This window comes from Manacus vitellinus, unplaced genomic scaffold (genome assembly GCF_001715985.3).
Source record: "Manacus vitellinus isolate BGI_N305 unplaced genomic scaffold, ASM171598v3 scaffold_13_pilon, whole genome shotgun sequence".
In the NCBI taxonomy this organism is placed as follows: Eukaryota; Metazoa; Chordata; class Aves; order Passeriformes; family Pipridae; genus Manacus; species Manacus vitellinus.
The window spans coordinates 15,447,306-15,468,189 of record NW_021938999.1 but is presented as its reverse complement, the minus strand read 5'-3'; the positions used below and the strand labels follow the sequence as shown (position 1 = coordinate 15,468,189).

General features: G+C 39.2%; 1 protein-coding gene across 1 annotated transcript in view; it reads left to right on the top strand.

Annotated features, from left to right (window-relative positions):
• Positions 1–11,294: 11,294 nt before the first annotated feature.
• Positions 11,295–20,884, top strand: part of SEMA3A (semaphorin 3A) — a 164,291-nt gene continuing 154,701 nt past the window's right edge. Inside the window, exon 1 of the mRNA XM_018068111.2 lies at positions 11,295–11,493. Within this exon, the coding sequence (XP_017923600.1) occupies positions 11,382–11,493 (112 nt within the window). The 5' untranslated portion in view covers positions 11,295–11,381. The remainder of the gene's footprint in view (positions 11,494–20,884) is intronic.

The following is a 20,884-nucleotide window of genomic DNA, read 5'->3' as shown; positions in this document are numbered from 1 at the left end:
CTTCTCCTTTCCAGTAATTGAACTATATAATATGTTAAAAAACAAAACACATAAGCAAGCAAACAACTTAATAATCTCTATCATAAACTGAAAGTTTTGGTTTAGGAGTCTTGAAAACATGATCAGTGAAGAAGCACGGCTTTTGAGGCAGTGGCTGTTGCATATACAAAACGTTGGAAAAGATTACTGAAATAGGTTTTGCGTTTTTCATGCTGATTCCACTGGAGATGTGCTGAAAGCCATAAAGATATCCTTCTTTCTCCAACTAATTTATTTCACATCTACAATAATTTGTGGTCAATAAATCTAGGATGGATTTGCATGGTAAGGCATTGGTGTGGCAAACAGAATGGATAATAACTTTATCCATAATGTGGTTGCGGTATTTTTATAATCAGTTTTGTAATGTGATATTACTGGAGAGTATCATCAACTAGTGTTCAATATGAAACAAAGTTTTCCAAAGCAACACATGCTATATACTAATTCATGTCATCAGAGATCCATCTTATGGTGTATGAGACTCATCTTGTGTGCACATGGCTTTCACGGAGATGATAGCACAGAGAAATATACTTTTACAGTTCTATAGCTGGGCTCTCCAGACAGAACATTTTACCATACATTTTTACCATATATTTTTACCAAGAAGAAAATAATTCTCTCACAATTGAGAGATCTCTTGACTTAGGAAGACAAAACTTGTGGAAGTGTCGGAACTTCTGGGATCTTTAATGAGATACAGCAACTTTAAAATAACAATTGCAGTAGAGACTATTAACAGAATATTAGTTTATTTCTTTCACCTGTTGGTTTTTATGCTTAGTGCCTTACAAAAAGCAAAATTATTTAAATTGAGGAAGCAATTTCCTTAGAAATATGTTATAGGAGGAAACACGTTGAAATCCAGTCATTTAAACAATCCAGAGTTTAATATTTGTTAAAAATAATTTACAGATCTGTATAATGGTCTACCATAAACATGAAACTTTGAAATTCTAGAAATCTTGGTCCTGCATCTGGCTGGGTTAGTCATCAGGCTTAAATCTGGGCGCAGTCTTTGATTTTCAAGTATTTTCACCTGTCAAGAAGGTAAGGTTTAGGTTATGCAGATCTGATAACCTGTTTGCCTAGATAACTATTTTTCCTGGAGGTCCTTCCCTAAAGTTTAAAGTGCACTAAAGAGCAAAAAATTGGCTCTCTCTGATTCTGGATTGTGCTGTCTCTCCTAGTCTTTACAAAATTTCAACACACATTGGGCACAGATCCAGAAAAGCATGTGCATAATTTGAAACCCATGAATAACTCCAGTTAAAGCTGCCAAAGATGGTAGGATGAACAGGGAAACCACTGAATTTCAGAGGAAAAATACAGGATGAAACTGTATCCTCAAACATAAGACTGCAAACTTTGGAAGGGTACTCACTCAGCGCTCGTCAAGAAGGATGTTGCTTTGCAAGTTATTCATATAAATCACTATGGTATCTGAAATTCATTGAACAATTCATGAGAAATATATTTGCATTTGATTTTCCTTTTCTTAAGCTCCTGTTTGTTGTGACTTTTAACTCCTGTGGGAGACTGAACTGAACAGTATACGTAATGTTTTCTTCAGCAAAATCATTAAACTTGTATAAACGAGCATTGGGTAGAAAGTGGAAATGTTTTTAGAGGTCAAATCATAAAAATGTAAACTATGGAGGGATTTATCTCTAGGGAGTTCTATCAAGTGTACCACTCCCTTAATTGATGTCACTTGGTTGAAATTATTATCTCTTGAGCTGAAAGTTGATATGACGTTATGTAAGATATCAGAGTAAAAGGCATTTTTTGGATCAGATTTTAAGCCCAGCTTGTAGTATCACAATTGGTCATTGTAAAAATTATTATTATGTCACAAACAGAGGATTATGATGTCAGGTGGGGAATAAGTGCAGAAGTAGATAAATTCTTAGGAAACAACAGTGATTCTGTTTTAAAACACTGTCCTCAGAAAGAAAGAACGAAGGAAAAGAAGTACGGGGAAATACACTGCACAGAAAAACACTTGTTTCCAAATAAGATATTTCATAAAGTTTTCCATAAGGTGACAGCTGCTTTTTCAAGCACCACATTCTGTTCTCCGTTACATCAGCGTGAATCCAGAGGAATTGCATTTGAACTGTTTTTACTTGGGACTGACATCAGGGTAACTGACAGTAAAATTTGGCTTTAGTACATTTTCTCAGAAATAGAACCTGTTTATTCCCTTCAAAATAGAGAAGGGGGAATTACTGCACATCATATGATGTCATATATCGTTCAACACTTTGGAAGAAAAATGGGGAGCAAGATTCATTTGAAGTCTGGGGTGTTGTTTTTTTCCTCTTCTCCTTCCAATTTTCACAATTTATTGTGAAAACTCCTGTTGCTGAAGCACAATATAGACCTTTTGGGCACAAGGCAGCTCTCCTAACAGTTGGTTTTGCCATCATAATAAAACCTTTAAGGACACTAATTTTAGGTTTAGGCACACTGTTCCCTGTCGTTAGCAACATCACGCAAATAGTTTCAAGGCTCTTTATCAGCAGCTAAAAGGGTGTGTTTAGAACAAAAATGTAACTGGTAAACTTAGGTCTGTGATGGAACACGGCTGCAAGTGGGTAAAGACTGAGCTTGTGTCCATCAGCTTTTGCAATTTCATGTAAAATCACCTTCCTGGAGTCACAGTGTTTTCCTCAACTTTGTCCCATGGCAGAGTGGGGAGAGGAAGCGAGTGAGGTTTCAGTTGCTAGAAGTGAATGACAAGCAGCTTTAGAACCTAACTACTCACACACCAACCTGCTGCCTTCATTTGTATTCAACAGATGCCTTGATTTTTCCCCCTCACTGCCTAGTCTGTGCTGATCAGTATAAACAATGGAATTTTTTGTTTTTATGAACATATTCTCGTTCTGTTTCACTTGAAGGTAGAGACGAACTTAAAAATAAGTAAAAAAGAAAGAAGAAAAGCAACCTTAATAGACCTATTTACGGTTTATAAGGTTGTTATGTAAAGCTTTAAGAAACACTCAGGAATTTGGCTGAGAAATTCATGAAACCGGGACATGATGCATATAAGTTTTAAACAAAAAGAAGAAAAAAAAAAACAAAAACAAAAAAACGCTCAATGAAAAAGAAAACCTGAGGGATTCATCTGTGAGACATTGTAAAATACCAGGGGAAATGAAGATGCCTAATTATGCTAGTTTTATGTTATACTATCAATATATAATATATATTGTCTCTATGTGTATATAGATAGTGTGCATATATGAGTCCGGCCTTTTTCCATTACTATTTTGGGATAATATAACATATGTTTTAATTAAACGACTTTGCATACACAGAAAACCTGGTTTAATAGTATATAATTTTTTTCCTTCCTAGTCTGATCACAAGTCACTAAGGTGTTGTTAAGTAGCTAATTCTGGTCCAGAATTAAGAATTTCCATTGTTGTGGGAAATATTTACTGGCATTACCAGCATCTTTGTCTGTCCTAGTACCCAGTTACAGGGAACAGGGCAGGCTCTGAGAGAGCAAAAAAATGTTGTGCAGTGTCAGCAGGTCTCCATTATCATATGATCTCCAATGAGCTGTCAAACTGACTTGGTGCAGTGCTCCTCCCCACATCTCGCCATCTTTGCCACTTTTACCACGTCTACCACTGCTGTTAGTCCTCAGGGACTGGGTGAGGTGCTCTAAGGAGATCTGAGCACAGAAACTGCAGCTTCATACCCTGTTTGGAGAGAAAAGAGAGAAGGTTGACTGCAACTGTTCAGACTTGGGTTTGACCCAAGACCAAGGTCTGGTGTAAAAATCCTCATTGTAGAGTCAGGGATGTTTATTACCTGATGCTCCTTGTAGTCGTTCTCTCTGGTATGCACATACAAATGTCAAAGTATTTGAAGCACTTCTAGAATGCCTGAGTAACAGAAAACAAGCTGGGTTTTCAGTTATTTTCCTAGAGAATTGCTCTAATGATATATGTGTGTGCATGTGTACAACCTATGTTTGGATTTCCACAAACAAGATTTATATGACTGACTGGTTCAACTCCATCCCAAATTTGTTTTGGATTTCAACACTTCAGGAGATAGAAGGAATCTTTCTTTTCTATGTCTATATTTACCTGCCTAAAATATCATGAACTCTGATGTCAGAGAGGCAAATAGAAAAATAGTGTAGTGTAAAGATTTTCTGAAATAGTTACAAATTCAGTCTAGAGGAGGGATAAATTTCCCCTCCCCTGCTGAAATCCCTATTCCCTGAGGACTCAGAAAGGGAAAGAGTTTTAGTTAATGCTTTCTTAGAGCTTGTTTTTCTTTGAATTCCCCTCCCTCTCCTCTTCTAGCACACACTTCTACATATTGCTGACTCTAATAGCATTCCCAGAGGTCAAATTATTGAAAGCTCAACCAAGTTTTCCTAAGCTATCACAGTTTACTTACCATTCCCAGTTTCCACAGGCTATCTGAGTAGTGATTAAATACCTATCAGTTTTGGCATCAGAAGCCATAAAATGACTGTTTAGCCCCTATGTTTTATGTGATATTGTTTGATCTTCCAAAAACAATTTGCACCCACACACTCTGTTCAACAGAATCAGACTTGTAATTTGTCCATGAAAAAAAAAAATCCTCATTAAAAAGTTTTCCAGTCTAGAAAGTCAAATAGGGCAGATGTATGAAGATGACAGTCGGTGGTTACAGTTTAATTGGTCTTATATCTTTCTCATATACTAATGAACCACTCAGATTAAGAAGAAAAAAAAAAACAGCAGAGAGAGAAGAAGAAAGGTCCAGAAAAGAACAATGATCATAGAAGATGTTACATACACTTCCAGTTTGTGGTGTGCTGCAATTCACCTGGAGTATTTAAAAACCTGTGATGAATGGGTGGCACAGAAGATAGTGTTGTGTCTTTCAAGTCTTTGACAGTTGGTAGTAAAGGTTACTAAGCAAAAGGTTGGCCATGATGGATCCCAGATACAATAGAACTGGGGATTTTCTGTATATGGAGCGATAGAGAGGGACTTTTAGGGTTGACAGGAATGACTTGCATACTATGACAAATGAAGAGGTAAGGATGGGACTGTTGGCACAATACATGAGAAACACGGGATCAATTTCTTGTCATGTCTCAGTGTGTGGCCTTGGGCTCAGGTCTTGAAAGGTATACAGGGGTCTAAAGATGCAAGTCAGAATACAAGAGGACTTTCAAAGACAAGCAGAAAATCTTGAAAACCATATTTTTGTATTTATCTATACCTTATTTTTCTGATCATAGTAGTTTGTTGTTTTTTTTGCAGGAAAATATTTTATGCATTGTCAGTTGTCCCAGTTCAGAAAAAACATGGGTGATAAAAGCTCAAACTGGATTTGGATGCCAAAGTAGCTGAATCTGTAATGTGTTTGTGTGTAACACACCTTGTAAGTTGTCTCTCCATCCAGCAGTGGGGAAGAGGGCAGAATTGCTTTATTATTCATCTTTTCAGAGATCCACCAACCACAAAATCTTTTGGGTTAGAGAAGCAAGTGCTTCTGCAGCTGGTTGTTTGGGGGAGACTTTCCAGCTTGATTAGACTTCCCTCAACAAAGTTCAACACATCAGACCTGGAATAGGATTCAAGGAGCCAAAAGTTTCATGGCTGCTGTTGCTTTGGTTTTCTCTTTATAATGATTTTTCTTAAATTGGCTTTCCTCTGAAGAATTAGAACATCAAATATTTCTTTGCATTTCCCTCATCTCCTGTAAAAAAACCCCATATGTCCAGTATTTCCTCAGTGAAGGCCCAAGAGCCAATAAACATAAGCAATTAGAGGGATGGAAGTCTCTGTATGTGGAAGTTAAAAGACTTGGAAGTTTTGTTCAATTTGGATGAGTACACTAGAGTTAATCCATTGAAAACAGAAGCTACTGGCCCATATCAGGAATTGTGGAAAATAAACTTTTTGTAACTCTTATGAAAGTCGCATGCCCAACAATGAGATATTAAGGTGGGTTTCTTGCCATGGCTCTGAGTATCACAGTTGCCACACATCTGTGTATGAGATGAACATCAGGCAGCAGAGGCCAAGGGAATAGAAGAGGTTTGTTTAGGTTTGAAGAGAAATCTGAAAATGTTGCTGTTCAGACGGGCATATAACCTGTCTACAGAACAGGATGCAAAGAAAATTTTTGAAGAATTTGATGAGGTGTTTAATAGACCCGAAAGCATTGTGAATAAAACACATCATACTGATACAGATTCCATTATGCTGCCAAAAGTACAAGCATCACACAGAGTACAGTCTCATTAGTCCTGAGAAATGAAGGAAAAGTTGATTGTGACAAGATGGTAAGATGCAGTGTTATTGAGAGAATGCAGATACTGACTGGTCTGGTTAGCAACCCAATCACATACAAAAATAAAAAATGTTACGGATTTATGCAGATTGAGGAGATTTGAATAAGGCTACCAAATGCAACATAGCCCAAGGGAGTGCTGGGGAAAGACATGTCTAGACTTCCAACATCAAGGATATTTCCAGATCTAGATGCAAGCCTGTGATTTTCACAACACCAGTTTGATAAAATTTTAAACTCTACACCTTCACATCTCTTTTTGCTGGTACATTTTTAAGTAGATTTGCTCTGTGATTGTTTCAGAACTCAAAAAGTGCCGCTCCACAGAATTTTAAATCCTTTAAAAAACAGATGGAAGCAGCTATTTAAAACCTCTCGAGTTAATGTGATAATCATCAGCATTGTAAAAATAATAGCTGATATGTAGTTCAGCAGGTCTGGTTATCAGAAGCATTTTTCTTTGTATAGGCCTTTTATTGGTTTCCTTCTTTTTTTTTTTTTTCTTCCACAAGAAAAAGAGAAGAACAACTGTGTCAGCAATAAGCTCTATGTCAAATAGATTCCAGGTTTAGATTCCTGTCTGATATAGGCAAAGGACTTGAATTTAAAGGTAGAGCTTCATGACATGTTGCCTTCAGGAGTAAGACCAACACCTGAAGTTCCTCTGTATTGCTGCTTTTCCCCAATGCCACTTGATGGTCCTTTTTACTCAATTAGCTGGTGCATTCACTCATCTGCATGAAAAACAACCCCTTTCATATGCCCACAGGGACTAGTTTTAAACATTCTTCTTCACCATGTTTCTAGTATGTCCCCACAAAAAGTCTGTAGCGACCGAAATGAGAGTGGCAGGAAGTGACAGAAAAGGGAAATGTGGTAGATGATGCCTGGATATTCTTAAACGAGATTTTGCTTCTGAAGTCCCTATGTTGTGACACTGTGTTCTAGGTCTCTCGCACATCACATGACAACTGTACTTATAATTGGTTTCTAGACTGAGCCTCCTTTTGGACCAATAATTACTGAGTTATTTGAAAGCATTTTTCAAGTATCATTATGTGTAGAACTGAAGCAATTTCAAAGGGACCTTTTGCAGAACTGTAAATATTCTGCTTATCAAGCAATTCACCTGCTATGAAAGAAAATCACAGAGAGTTAAGATTTTACATTTCCTGCAGGAGTGTGCTCTCTAGGGAGGTTTTTAGCAATAAGATACTGACTGAGAAGGTTTTCTTTCTCTGATTTTAACCAGAAATTGTACACTTAACCCAAGAAATCTTTCCCTCAAAAATTACTGGATTAGTAGTGAGTGTCAAAAACGGATTCTGGTAATTCCTGAGTAATTCTGAGAAGGACATGATGACATGAATATAAACAACTAATGACTCATCCAAAACATAGGAAACAATTCTGAAAACATAAGTACATTTCTAAAGCACACTAAAGACTTTCTTAAAACAGTTGAACTTTCAAGAGCTTCTAAGTATAAAAATCACAGCAGCAGCAAGGTTTGAAGTAATCATGAGTCAAGTAATACTATTTCTGAGTAATGAGAATGATGCACCAAAATGATACCAACTTGTAAGTGATTGAAAGAGTAATTCTGTATGGATAGTTAACAGGGAAAGCCCAGAAGTATCAAAAAAAATTTTTTTGTGGGATCTATCAATGTGAAGTTGCTGCACGTATTGGAAGGTGGTATAAAAAAACTCAAAAATCATAATGCAACACAGCATGAGAGCAGAAATGTTAAACAGAACCCAGAAGGATCTATCCGGGTTTCGAAACATAAAACACTATATAGAATGTCATATAAATACCATTGGATAAAATAAAAATAGAATCTGCAACAAATATGGGAAAAGATGCAGAAGAATTGTTATTCCTTGTGAACCTGCAGCACAATAATGGAATAATTAATTAAGCTGGTAACTGTGGTCTTCATTTCTTCAGGGGATAAGGGTATTATATGAAGAATTGGATTTTACTTTTTGCCTCTCTCTAAACTCAGCAGCTAGATCTCTTTTAAAAGACCAAAGAAAAAAGGTGAATAGATTTTTACTTGAAAGTGAGTTGTTGCCCACCCTAAATTCCCAGAGTTGATGTTTCTGGCACTTGCAGTAGGAGTGTTGGCCAAATCATTCCTTCCAAGCAGAGCCCAGTTTCGCCTTGGCAGAAGCACCATATGGCAATGGGTGCCTTTGAGATATAAAGCCTCTTCAAGCACCACTGAAGTGCTGCCATTGCCCCTCTCCTTATAAGGGGGTGTAGCATATGCTCTCCTGACTAGCTGATTAGCACTACTTAGAGCTAAATAGCAGGAGGATCAGGTTTTACCCTTCCCTGTGTCTTTAGGATGGTGTATCCCACAGAGGAAGGCAAAAAGCGAGTGGTTTCTCACATGAAGGATGGAAAAAGTCTCATCTCTCCTCAAATAATGCTGTATCATATCTCTCAGATGCAATCTTGGATAAATCAGTATTCATTGTATTTAATCCACACATTTTTCTGAGGAAAATATATATTGACTGGGGACGTGATTTGCTTGTTTGATTGACATAAAATAGTCTGGAGTGTTATACATTCATCACACATGAGAAAGACAGACTTTTAGCTTTGTATTATCTTTTCCTTATAAGAAAAAAATTAGCTGTGCCTTCTTTATGCAACTAGAAGTAAATTGAGTGTAACAACATCATTGTAAAATGATGTGCTTTATCAAGTCCTGAATATGGTGCATCTTTTGTGTTTTGTTTCTAATTGTTTGCTCAATACAAAAGGATAATTCATTAGGCCAATTCTCCAAATAATCTCAAAGTGACATGAATTCCTTTGCAGAGTGAATGTCTGTAGCAAGTAATCCATGGAAAACAGACAGACGTCTCTTGTCATTTTGGAGCTCTAATCCACTGCCTGGAGCATGAAAATGTTCAGGATAACAAGTGTGGGAATGACCAAAATCAACATTATTTTTTTATTTTCTTTTCTTAACAATGCTGCTGATCAATAGAATTGCTGAATCTGGCAGATACAATGCCACGGGATTAATGAATTAAGCTCAGGAAGCAGAAGAATCTGTTAAAAAGGAGAGGGGGGAAAAGCCCCTTCTTTTCCACTGGTGTGTGAATATTAAGCAATGAAAGCAGCAATGACAGAACTTTAGCCCTTGCTTTACCATAGCATCAAGCCTTGTTCTGCATGGGTCTTTACATTTTAATTAGAACCATACTGACACCCGCTTTTTCAACTATGAACTTCAGTTTTAAACTTAAAACTATTTCCCAAATGCTGGTTTAGTAGCTAGGTCTGAACACAGAAATTCTGAGATGCTGTGTTCTGTAAAATTCAGGCTGTAGTGTGGTCACCATCAGTAGGACTAGATAACTGGTTTTCAAACCACAGTAAATAATGATAAAAGGAAGGAAGAGACTCTCACAGAAATGCCATAGCCTCTGTCACCACAAAGTACTCACATACTCTGTTTTCTGGAAAACCATAGAATGAAATAGAGGTCATCACACTTCCTTTGATGATGCCAATGTTTTATAAAGGTCGATTGCCAGCGTTTTTGTCAATACAGCATTAGGAGTGTAATACAGGGCACATATCTGTGTAAGACATTACATTCCAAAAGGCACATTACGTTGATATTCAGCACAGCATGGAAATTTTAATACACTATCATTCACTAGAAGGGGGTTGTTTGAATATGTGGGAGGAGAGAGCTTAAGTTTGCTTATATGTTTATATTTACAGCTCCTTAAAGACCTCTGGGGATTTTGTGTATCCTATTGTTTAAACAAACAAACAAAAATCACTATCTAGTTTCATTGCCTAAAAATATATTACAATAATCACAGTCCTAGAAATCGGGAGGTTTGGAACATTTTCAACTCATAAGAACACTTCAGAGAATATGCCGGTGTAATTTATGAGCCCCTCTAGACCTGTCCATGTCTTGAACTGATTGTTGAAGTGGGCTTTACTAGGAATTTCTTTTCCTGAATTGGAGTAGTGCAGGAGGTGGAGAGGACGGGAGGGGTTAGAGCAACCTTCCCTAACAAGGCTTTAAAAGCTTCAGTTGTAAAGTTATGCTGATGGAGAGACTTTGTTACTTGTTAACTGGGAACAACCCGAAGAGGATTACACTACGGGCAGGAGCTGTTATTTATGTGGGTAGCAACGTTGTGGGTTGTGTTGCGCTGTTGCTTTTGAAGGGGGGACGCGCATCTTTTGATTAGACCCGTAAAATGAAATTTTAAAAGAAAAAATAAAACAAACAAACAAACCCCCAAACCAAACAAAAAAACCCAAACCCAACAACCTGGACAATGACACGAAACAGCTGGTGAAACGTCTAGCTCCGTGCCTTTCCCCAAGCTCGGTGGAGGTTTCTGTTCTCTCATCTCTGCCGCGATGTGTTCCTTTTTTTTTTTTTTTCTTTTCTTTTTTTTTTTTTTTTTTTTTGCATTGCATGGGCTGTGACAGCCGGGGAAGGGGAAGCGGGTGGAGGGGCGGTAGGGGGGGGTAGAGGGGGGGTCGATCCTCCCGGCGCTCCCATTGTCAGCCGCTCCCGGGAGCGCGGGCAGAGCCCGGTGTCCCCCCGCGCCTCTCCATGTGCGCGGGGAAGCGCGGGGCCGCCCCCGCCGCCCGGGACGCCGCCCGCGCGGCGCGGAGGCGGGGCCGGCCCGGCCGGCCCGGCCCGGCCCGGCCCGGCCCCTGCCCCCGGCCCCGCGCCGCCGCGCCGCCCGCATCATGCCGCCCCCCCCGCCCGCACGCCGCCCGGGGGCTGCCTCCTTTTCCCGGCCCGCGGCGTGTGCGTTGAGAGGGGCTTGAAGTTGCCCCGGCGGCGGCGGCGGTGGCGAGCGGGGGCCGGGGCGGCAGCGACAGCGGAGCCACCCCCATCACCTGTTACCTCCGCTCCCCAGGTTGCCTGAAGTTCCCCGGCGCGCGCCCGGCAGGACGGGGAGCGCCACGGCTGCGGCTGGCGGGGACCCTACAGTGGCTGCTGCAGCATGGGCTGGCTCAGGGGGATTGCCTTGCTTTCCTTGGGAGTATTACTAGCGGGAAGAGTCAACTGCCAGCATGTGAAGAATAACGTGCCAAGGCTCAAATTATCCTATAAAGGTAAGTCTGTTGTTCTCTCTCTTATTCTCGGTTTTCCTCCAAGCCCTCCTTCTCCTTGCCCCGTCGCTCCCTCCCTCCCCACCTTCCTCGCTGCTTTTCCTTATCTTCCGAAGGGGATATTGGCATTAGGAGAAATTTCTGAAAAAATTTACTCGAAAAGCCCCTCCGTGCTGCGGTCGGCACCAGGCAGTTTAAACCCAGACAAAGAAGAGTTAGTTGCGTTTGCAGACGAGGACTCCGGATCGTGCTGATCCCTGTTAGAGCATTTTTCAGTCTTGCTCTATTTCATTGGACTTTACTCTTTAAAACGATGAGTCGTGTTTGGCTACCCAGCTCATCTTCCCCGTGCTGGGCATGCAGTGCAGCCACAATCCCAGATTTGTTTTAAACAGCATGGAATAGATGATGATTTGTGTTTATTTTATTTTTTTAGGCATGAAGTGGTTAATTTTCAAGTCATGAATATTCAGTTTGTACAAATCTGACAATCAGATGCCTAACATAAGCAGTAGATGGTGGGTTTGCCAAGAAACTATAAACTGAAAAGAACAGATCAGTCCAGAAAAGGAGGAGAGGACTGCTAGGCACCAGAAAACGCTGCCTATGGATGTTTAATGCAGTGCGATTTATTTGAACCAGCGTTGTTTTCGGTGTAGTCTGATGTGTGTCATAAGAGATCACAGGGAAGGTGTAACTGAAGAAAGAGAGCTGTGAGATTGCGTTTACGTTTGAAATTGTGTAATGCCACTCACACTGCAGTTGTCAGTAATTAACTTTTGTATAGTAGTGCCAGTATTAAAGGAGAACAGTGAAGTAGACAGGCTCTTCTCTTTATCAGCATAGTTCTACTCTTAAGTACATTTTCAGAAGAATTCACCAAATCTAGAGAATGTGCAACTGGGAAAGAAGTTTAAAATGTAAGAGCTGTAGAGTATTTTTTCTAAAAAGGAGAGCGATACACCAAGGTGTATATACACATCTCTCTCAAGAGCTGCCTCCTCATAATTCTCAGATTATTGAAGGCTGAGAGAAGGAGCAGCAGCAGCAGCTACGGTTCTGAAAGGGGGGAGGAGAAGTAACACACTGCTTCTACAGCAGGGAAAAAGAGAACATGTGTGTGCATGCCTGGTCATAGATGTGAATCTCAGTTTACATAGTGTCACTACATCTCTTGCCAGTAGAAATACGTTTTCCATTTTTTTTTCATCTTTCTCGTGCTGCAAATGAGAGAGGGGAAAGTCCTCTCTGATACAGGGCAGGCGTCATTTTCACACTCCAGATGAAAAAAAAATTAAGCACCTGCAAAACTTGGATGTGCTGCATGAAATAAATGCGTGTGCTGAGTTTTCTTAAAGAACGTGTATATGCATATTTGTGAGTATTTAAACTTGAAAATACATGTATGAAAAGAACACTTTAAGAGATTCAGAGTCTGTTAATTTGATTTTAATGAGAAAAAACATTTGTATTTAACACAAAATTGATTATTTTGAGTAATGGAATCTGAAGAAAGCTTCTACTGTAACTACATGTCATGTCAAAAAACTCATTAAAAACCTCTTAATTGCTTCCAAACTTTTACAATCATACTGAAACTCAGATTATTATATAGAAGCATAAATACTATAAAAACATACTGTAAAGGGGTTTAATAGCTAATTAACTATTGTGGGTTTTTTCACCTTTTTAAAGTTTATCCATGGCTCAAGTCTGCTACCCCTGCTCATATTGGCTAAATGCACAGAAACTGATTTCAAAAAGTGACCAGATGTGACTGAGAGTGGTTTTCTTCTTTTTCCTTTTTTCTTTTTTTTCTCCTTTTTTGTTTTCCTAATTTCACCCCGCTGGCGCTGTATCCTTATGCAGTTTAACAGTATTTTGCTACTCTACTGATTGGTTGTTTTCCATTCTGCTCTTGCTGGGATAATGGGTCTAATTTTCATTTTTTAAATATATGAGACGTCAAATTTTGATATATGGTCAGTCCTATATGAGCAAAACAGGAAACTGAAAGGAACATTGAATCTGTTTTATACGTGGTGGATCACTGTGTACCAAATATGAGTTCAAGTGCTGAGCAAGCCTATCTAGCAAAGATAGTAAATGCATAGTTAATCCAAAGGAAGTTAAAAGTCTGAAGACTTACAGAAATTCACACTCTGGCCTTTGATTCACATGTTTGACTTCAAACATGTAACTCTAAGAATCAGATCAGACTACTCACATACTTAATGTTAAGTACCAGTGTAAAGGCTTGGCCAGGTCAATAGGAGCTTGTTGCTTGTGCTGCTGCATTGATCACTGAGTATGGGGATGTCATTGTTAGTCAGGGAAAACTAGGCTTTGTCAGCTGGTGCTTTTCCAGACAAATTTTGCTTCTAGCGAAGTATTCAATGCACAGATCAATGTTAACACCGTGCGTAGGAACATCTTAAAAGCTGTGGGTATTGAAAATACGTCTTTTAGGCACTGACAGAATGCCTCACATGATAATATGTATCTCTCTGGATATACCTCACAGCTGTGTGACTATGTGATATCAAGTGATTCATCTCTATTTAAACTGCTTGCAAGTAGAAAAAGAAGCTACCCAGCTACTTACCTGTTCCTCATCTCCATGAAGAGATGTGGTTGAGTAAAATAAACTTATGATATTGAAAAAAAAAAAACGCCAACCATGCAGGTTGACAAGAATGACTCAAGTGACTTCACTTTTCTGTGACTGTCATTGTGCTTTCTTTTAAGATGTGTGCTTGTTTTTTACCTAAACAAATACCTTGAAGCTAATTGTCGGTGCTTTATTTCAAAAGAAAATCGAGGATGTATTTTAACTTCTTGTTTGTCTCGACTAATTAGATGTCAAACATGGTTAAAAAGCTCAGGCATTTGCTTTAAAAGTTAGTGAAATGAGTCATGAAGGGTTAAATCCCTGCCAGACTTGATTTCCTATGGTCACTTGTTTTCAAAGGCCCAGTATTAGCTCTGCCGTTTCCCAGGTTGCTGGACAGAAGTTTTGGTGAACTCCTGTTCTTGCTTCCTCTTAACTCCTTGTCACTCAGTCTTGCAGAAGATTAGAAGCATCCTACGGGGCATGTTATGGATAGGAAGAGGAAGAGAAAGTGTATAAATGCATATGTTAGGACCACATCTGCGGTCTGAAAAGGTTCCTTTTGTTTATTGCAAAACAGAATTTTGGTTATTTGGTTTACATCACTGTGATTTTGGTGGCATATTAAAGAAAATTTGAGGAGATCACTAGGGAAATCTTTGTCCAGCTGACATCTGTGGTGAAGCTCCTGTTCAGTAGCTTCAGGGTTTTGCTCTGTACTTTTTAAAGTTTCCGAGCATTTTCATCTTTGTGCATGAATGGGAAAGGTTTTACTCAGATGATATTTATCTCCTTATTTCAGTCAAAGGTAATTAATATGATTAAAAGCCTGATCCAAAGTTCATTGAAGTCAGTAAGTTCTGGATCATAGCCTAAATGAGGTAAAACTAACCATAAACCCGAAAGCTCAGTTGAGCTCTTCAACCTCTGAGCTCTTCTTTTTGTGTCCTTCAAAGACTGTGTCCTTATTGTAAAGTAACAAGAAATGTCATTGTTGATATGTCAAAAGTAAAGGAATCTTCCTTTGAAGAATGTAGGGGGCTTGGGTTTTGCTTTTTTTTTTTTGTTGTTGTGGTTTTTTTTCTAATCTCATGGACTTCAATTCTGATGTCGGTTTTAAGTCTCTATACTGTGTCACTAGGTCACAGATTCTGTTCAGGAAACTTCTACTGAGCGCAGAGTTCTCAGAAAGATGGTGATCAAGTTGAGTGTGCAAAGTTTAAAACAATAAATATAGCCTGAACTCCAGATGGATTTCTTGTATCGTTTATTGTTTCCTATTTTCTTTTGCTCTCCTCAGTATGGAAGGGGTAACAGCACAAACAGAGATGGAACCAGCTATGGTAACCTTTAAATATAAACAATTAAGCCCAAAGAAAGAGAGCGTTTCCATTAACAGTTCCTTGATTTACGGATTTTTTCCCAAGGCAACCCTGATTTTTGTCTCCAAATGAAAGTTGTGAACCCAACTTTCTCAAATCCATCTGTCATGTCTTAATTGTCTATTGAAAATTACTAAATGCTGTAAGTATGTTTTGCAAGAGTACATGTGTGGTTCTCCTCTGTTATTGTTGCTCAATTGGATACATATTACTTGAGAAAAAGTAAGTGGAAAAGCATTGCGCGCAGATTTAGCTGTATTACTCCCTGGCTCCAATTCAAGCCATGTTAAATGTAAGTGTCTTGTTTAAAGTTGCAGTGATATTGACAACTACTCCATCCTTGATGTGCAGTTGATTTACAGTTTTATAGGATGGATTTTTTTATCCGGATGAAATCCTGGCCCTAGTGAAAGCAATTGCAAAACTTGTGTCCGTTTCAATCTGTCCAACGTGCAGTGATGAGGGAGGAATGGCACTGCACTGAATTACCTGTACGTAGACTGATGTAAATATGATACCTGGCTTGTAGTTTGTTGACCCAGTCTGGTTGTAGCTGATGACCTGCCGGTGGGTTTGATTGTGGTTTCTCCTTTCCATCAAACTCTATAACTCACAGTTCAATACCTCTTCAAATATTAGGAAAGCAGGGCAAAGTAGGAGAAGGAAATGGGGAGAGAAATATTGGCAAGGGAGACTGTTTCTCTTAAGTTGGGACCAGTATTGGAGTTTCTCTCATATTTCAAAGTATCTGCTTAAAAAACCTTTGCTTAAACTGTGTTGTAAGAGTACTGTCTGAGGGAAGAGCCTCTCTGATGTGCCTGAAAGGGAGAGAAGGACAGCCCCAACTTAGGAAGAAGACTGTGAAGAAAAGTAAAATGGAGATTTGCATCTTTGGCTTCTACTGTTTCTGACATTTCTACCCAGCTCCAGAACTCTCAGACCTTACTGTTCAGTCAGTGCAGGAGGCTGGGGGACAGTGAGTATATCAGATGCAGCCACAGCCTCTTCACCATTTTTTTTCACCCCAAAAGGACGAGTCTTTAAGAGAAGATCTGTGTGTTGGTCTTTCTATCATTGGTTGACTGGGGCCTTCACAACACCTGGGAACTCTTAGGATGGTGGTAGGACTACCCTGCCTGCATCTGACAGCCCACAGGCTGACAAGAGGGAGACGCTGATGAAGGAAGTGCCTAAGCTCAGATCTTGCCTATATAGGGAAGTTTTCAGCTAGCTAATTAGGGCCTCAGACAGGCAGTGTAATTGGAACAAGGAGGGTGAAAACCTAGCCCAACATTCTCATTTTGTGTTTCCAACTTTCCCATTTAATTCCCGTGGAAAAAGTGGTTTTTGAATTACAGAGCCTCCCTTTTCTGAGAAGCTGGAGTTCTCTATAATTATTTGTGCTGTACAGTTTGCAAATGACTGAATTATTCATGTAAGGTGCTGTATTGACAGCCATGGAAACTCCACTCTTTTGCTGTGTACAAGGTTGCAGCACTTACTTGTACTGTTTTTTACAACATCTTTAAAACCCTGACCTAGTGAGGAATTTAAATATCCATAGTTTCACTGAGCTCAGTGGAACTACTGGTAATCGAAGTCTGCCTTAAAATTTACTTCTGTGCTTGAAGCTTTTGATCAAGACTGAAGTACCTGTCTGTTTGCTTAGGGTTTATTCAGGTGTGTACTTATTCCATAACATTTAGCAAAACAATATTTGAGGTAAAAAACCTGGTCTTTGGAAGTTGTTACACTGTAAATGGGTTATTTATTATAATCTCTCCTGCGTGAGCCTCCGTGTGCGCAAAAATCATTTCTATGGAGTTCCCACCTGAAAAGAAACCATTAAATTATTTGTTTTCTTGAAAGTGTTTTGTCAGGTTTAATTCAATGCATTGCTATATTTTGATCCTTTTAATATGCTTTTGACTTGCTTAATCACTGATTCCGCATATGACCTTTAATGCCAACAGCTGCTGTCTGAGAGACATCTTCTTTATTTACTTCCTCTGGCTCACAGACTTTTCCCTCCTGTGCCTACCTGGAACACTGGAGTGGAAGCACCGGTAATACAAAGATGCTCCGATATTTTCAACATTTTCTACATCAGCTAGAGCCTGACTTGACCCCAGTTCAATCTGAAGTAAAATCACATCTTCACCTGAGGCAGTGCCTAAGTGACTGAGAAGAAAACAAATCCTTCTGAATGGTGTCCAATGGTTGTGACATTTTCCAGTTGTTTGAAAGCTAAAAAGGGTAAAATTGTTTTCAGGCTCCCACGCACTTATTTTTAAGCAAATGTGTGGGGTGGACCCTGGGAGCTCTATGTCAAACTTTTAAATGGAAGTTCTGTAGCTTGTTCTGGTGCTCTTGTTAATTAAGGTACACGTAAAAGTTGCTGCTGGGGTTGTGCTGGTGCTGGTGGGCAATTCAGCAAATTCCTTCCCTTGCAGGATTAAAGCTCCCTTCAGGAATGTCTGCAAGGTCAGGGTCCTCCCACATACAGCCTTCATATAGGTTACCTGCTCTCTTCCAGTAACAGCTGTGGATAGTAAGAATAACTGTGGGGATAGTACTTTTACTTGACTTTTCCTGTTTTTTCTGAGTGGGATAGTGTCTGAATGTACGAGAGAGAAAATGATGGCCACAGCTGTTGAGAACATCAGAAATCTTAAGAGTGTAGTAACCTTTCTCCTACACCACAGGAGGTTCTCTGTGGTGTCTCTCTTTTTCTTTGTGACTGACATAGTTAGCCACATTAGGCTCTTTTCACTATCAGTGGAAGGAGAGGTACCTCCAGAGAGGTAATCTTGGGTTAGGCAGATTGAATGAGACTTTAGGGGTGCTCATCACTTTTCAGTGTCTGTAAAAGGAATTAAGCTTCTTGTTTATTTATTTAGTTTCTTTCTCTCTGGGAAGGTATCAAAAGAAAGTACCAGTTAACTGCTAGGGAAGAAATTAGGCTGTGTGTTGATCCAAAGCTTCCTAATTTAAGAAACTGTCTTTGCTTAAATGAGTATTTAAAGTTGTGTAAAAATTGAACTGATTAAACTTACATATGCCCTCACTATCTGTGATCTTGAGGTCACCTGTGACTACCTAAATTTTTACCAAACTTCCAGCTATAGCAAGAAATACACAGTACCACTACAGTCTCCATATTCTTAAAATTATTACCTAATTTACTTCTCACATTTCCCATGCCTCTCCTCATTAATAAGCTCATCCTAAATCCAGTAACACATGCTGGAAGTAACTGTCTGGGGCTACAGAGCTTTACTAATTTAATAGCTTAATCATTCAGAGCTTTCAATAAGCTGTCCCCTGACCAGCTCTGTTGCTTTCTGAATGTTTCTGCACTTTAAAGAGAAAAACATATTCAAGACTGAATTCTGTAGAGCATAGTTTGCAAATAAAAATCCATGTGTATTCGTGCAACTCAAAGGACAGGTGCCTTGACCCTTTTTCAACCAAACAATTTCAAGAGTGAGAACAGGATGAAACCTAATTTATTAATTTCTAAAAAATCTAAATAGACTTGCAGTTTGGGGGATTCTTTTCTCAGTTTGGGGATTACAGATCCCCCTTGAGCTAAATGTATCTACAGCAATCCCTGAAATGTGTGAGCACTAGTCTACTTTCTGCCACATTTAGTTTTCATCCCTTGCTGTTTGATAGCCAAACACAGTAAAGTCAGAAGTTTTTGCTATTCTTCTAATGTTTTAAAGTTGTTTGACATTTATTGGGCAGCCTGCTTATCTCTCCAGCTGGATGTTGCAGAAACTTTAGAAGTGAGCAGTCAAATAAAATTCTCATCTCTTATAAATATTTTCATGCAAAGTTGGATCTTGCAGGGAACAATCTGAGGAATGAAGTAGTTATTTGCTTTCATCTAACTTGTGGAAGGAGGTAAAAGAAAGCTCTCCTTTACTCTCCACTCTAATGAAGCAAAGCTCATGTTGGTTCCGATGGCCCCTCTTGGCTCCTTTTGAAATTCCAGCCTTGTATGAGAAAAGGACACAAAAAAGCTCTGTGAGATAATTTAAAGGATTTAGAGCTGCCTTTCAAAGGGGAGGGGTTGGTGGCCTTTTCTAGAGGCAGCAGATTATAAATAAGCTCACAAGCATCCAAAAGAGCTGCAGAGAGTGCAGGGTACAGCTTTCATGACCAGCTGATGCTGGAATAGCAATAGATCCCACATGTGGACAAGGCACAGAGCGAGGTTGCTTAAGATGAAGTGGTGATTTCAGGGTGTTAATATTACTTCTTTCATGGATTTCCCACTGCAACTTCACTACTTTTGCATGAATGTAGAGTCTGAAATGGTTCGGATGCCTAATGGAGCTCTTTTTCTCAAAGCACGACAAAGGTCATATCAGTAATGATGAATGTTGCTCTGTGGTATCTTTAGGACAGCTTGGTCTCACCTCTATCATGCCAGGTCCTTTTCAAGGTCTCTGTTCTGTTAAGCCCATGTGGTAAATCCAGTTCCTGTCGAGTGATAGGAGGCACAGTAGAAACAATGTCTGGGAATCTGGGAGAGACAACTTTTATCTTCCAGACTGTGTTTTTTTCCCCATATTCACTTCTACTACAGCAGATGAATGGCTATGTCAGAACTTCTTGCTCTGATGGCCTTGAAGACAACAACATAAATGTATTCCTGAGCTACCTGCAAATTGCATAGTTAGGAAATTGCTTCATTCTAAATTGCTCTTCCAAGAGGTGTCAGTGCATCCACCAAGACCAAGTATATATTCAGTTGTACAGAAATGTATGATAACATTTCCAAAGAGCTCTAGTTGACACTTCTCTCAAATGTCATAAACATCAGCAAGGCAATATTTGGAGCATGTTGGCTATTCAGTTATCAGTATGGTAAGCCTCTGTCTATATTTTTGTTCCAAATGTGTATCCTTAGTTTTTTGTACTCTAGCCATAAAAACTGACCTGCAACAAATAGGCAAGCAAGATTTCAACTCAAGTGAAAAGATCAGAAATTTGTTAAAATTGAAAGAAAATTCTTCATAGCTCCTTTTAAAAGTGTGTTATAAACTAAACTATTAACAACAGTATTTTATGTTGAAAATTTTGCTTTTCTCTGCAGCCTGGAGTATTGAGATAAAGAATTACAGAAATTTCTAATTCTGTTTATCCAGATTTTGTTTCTCATCTGTAATGGGAAACTGCTAGGTATTCTACTTCCTTCTCTGGCATCCTTTTGCAAGTTTGTGTCTTTTATCATTCTTTAAACCTGCATTGTAACTACATTCTTTACTGGCTAACAGTCACATAAATTAGGAAAGTTTTGTTCATCTCAGCTACATCACCTACAAATGGAGGTTGGAGGTTAACAGAAACCCAGCACCACAGCTGATGATACACAGAAGTCTGTATTGTA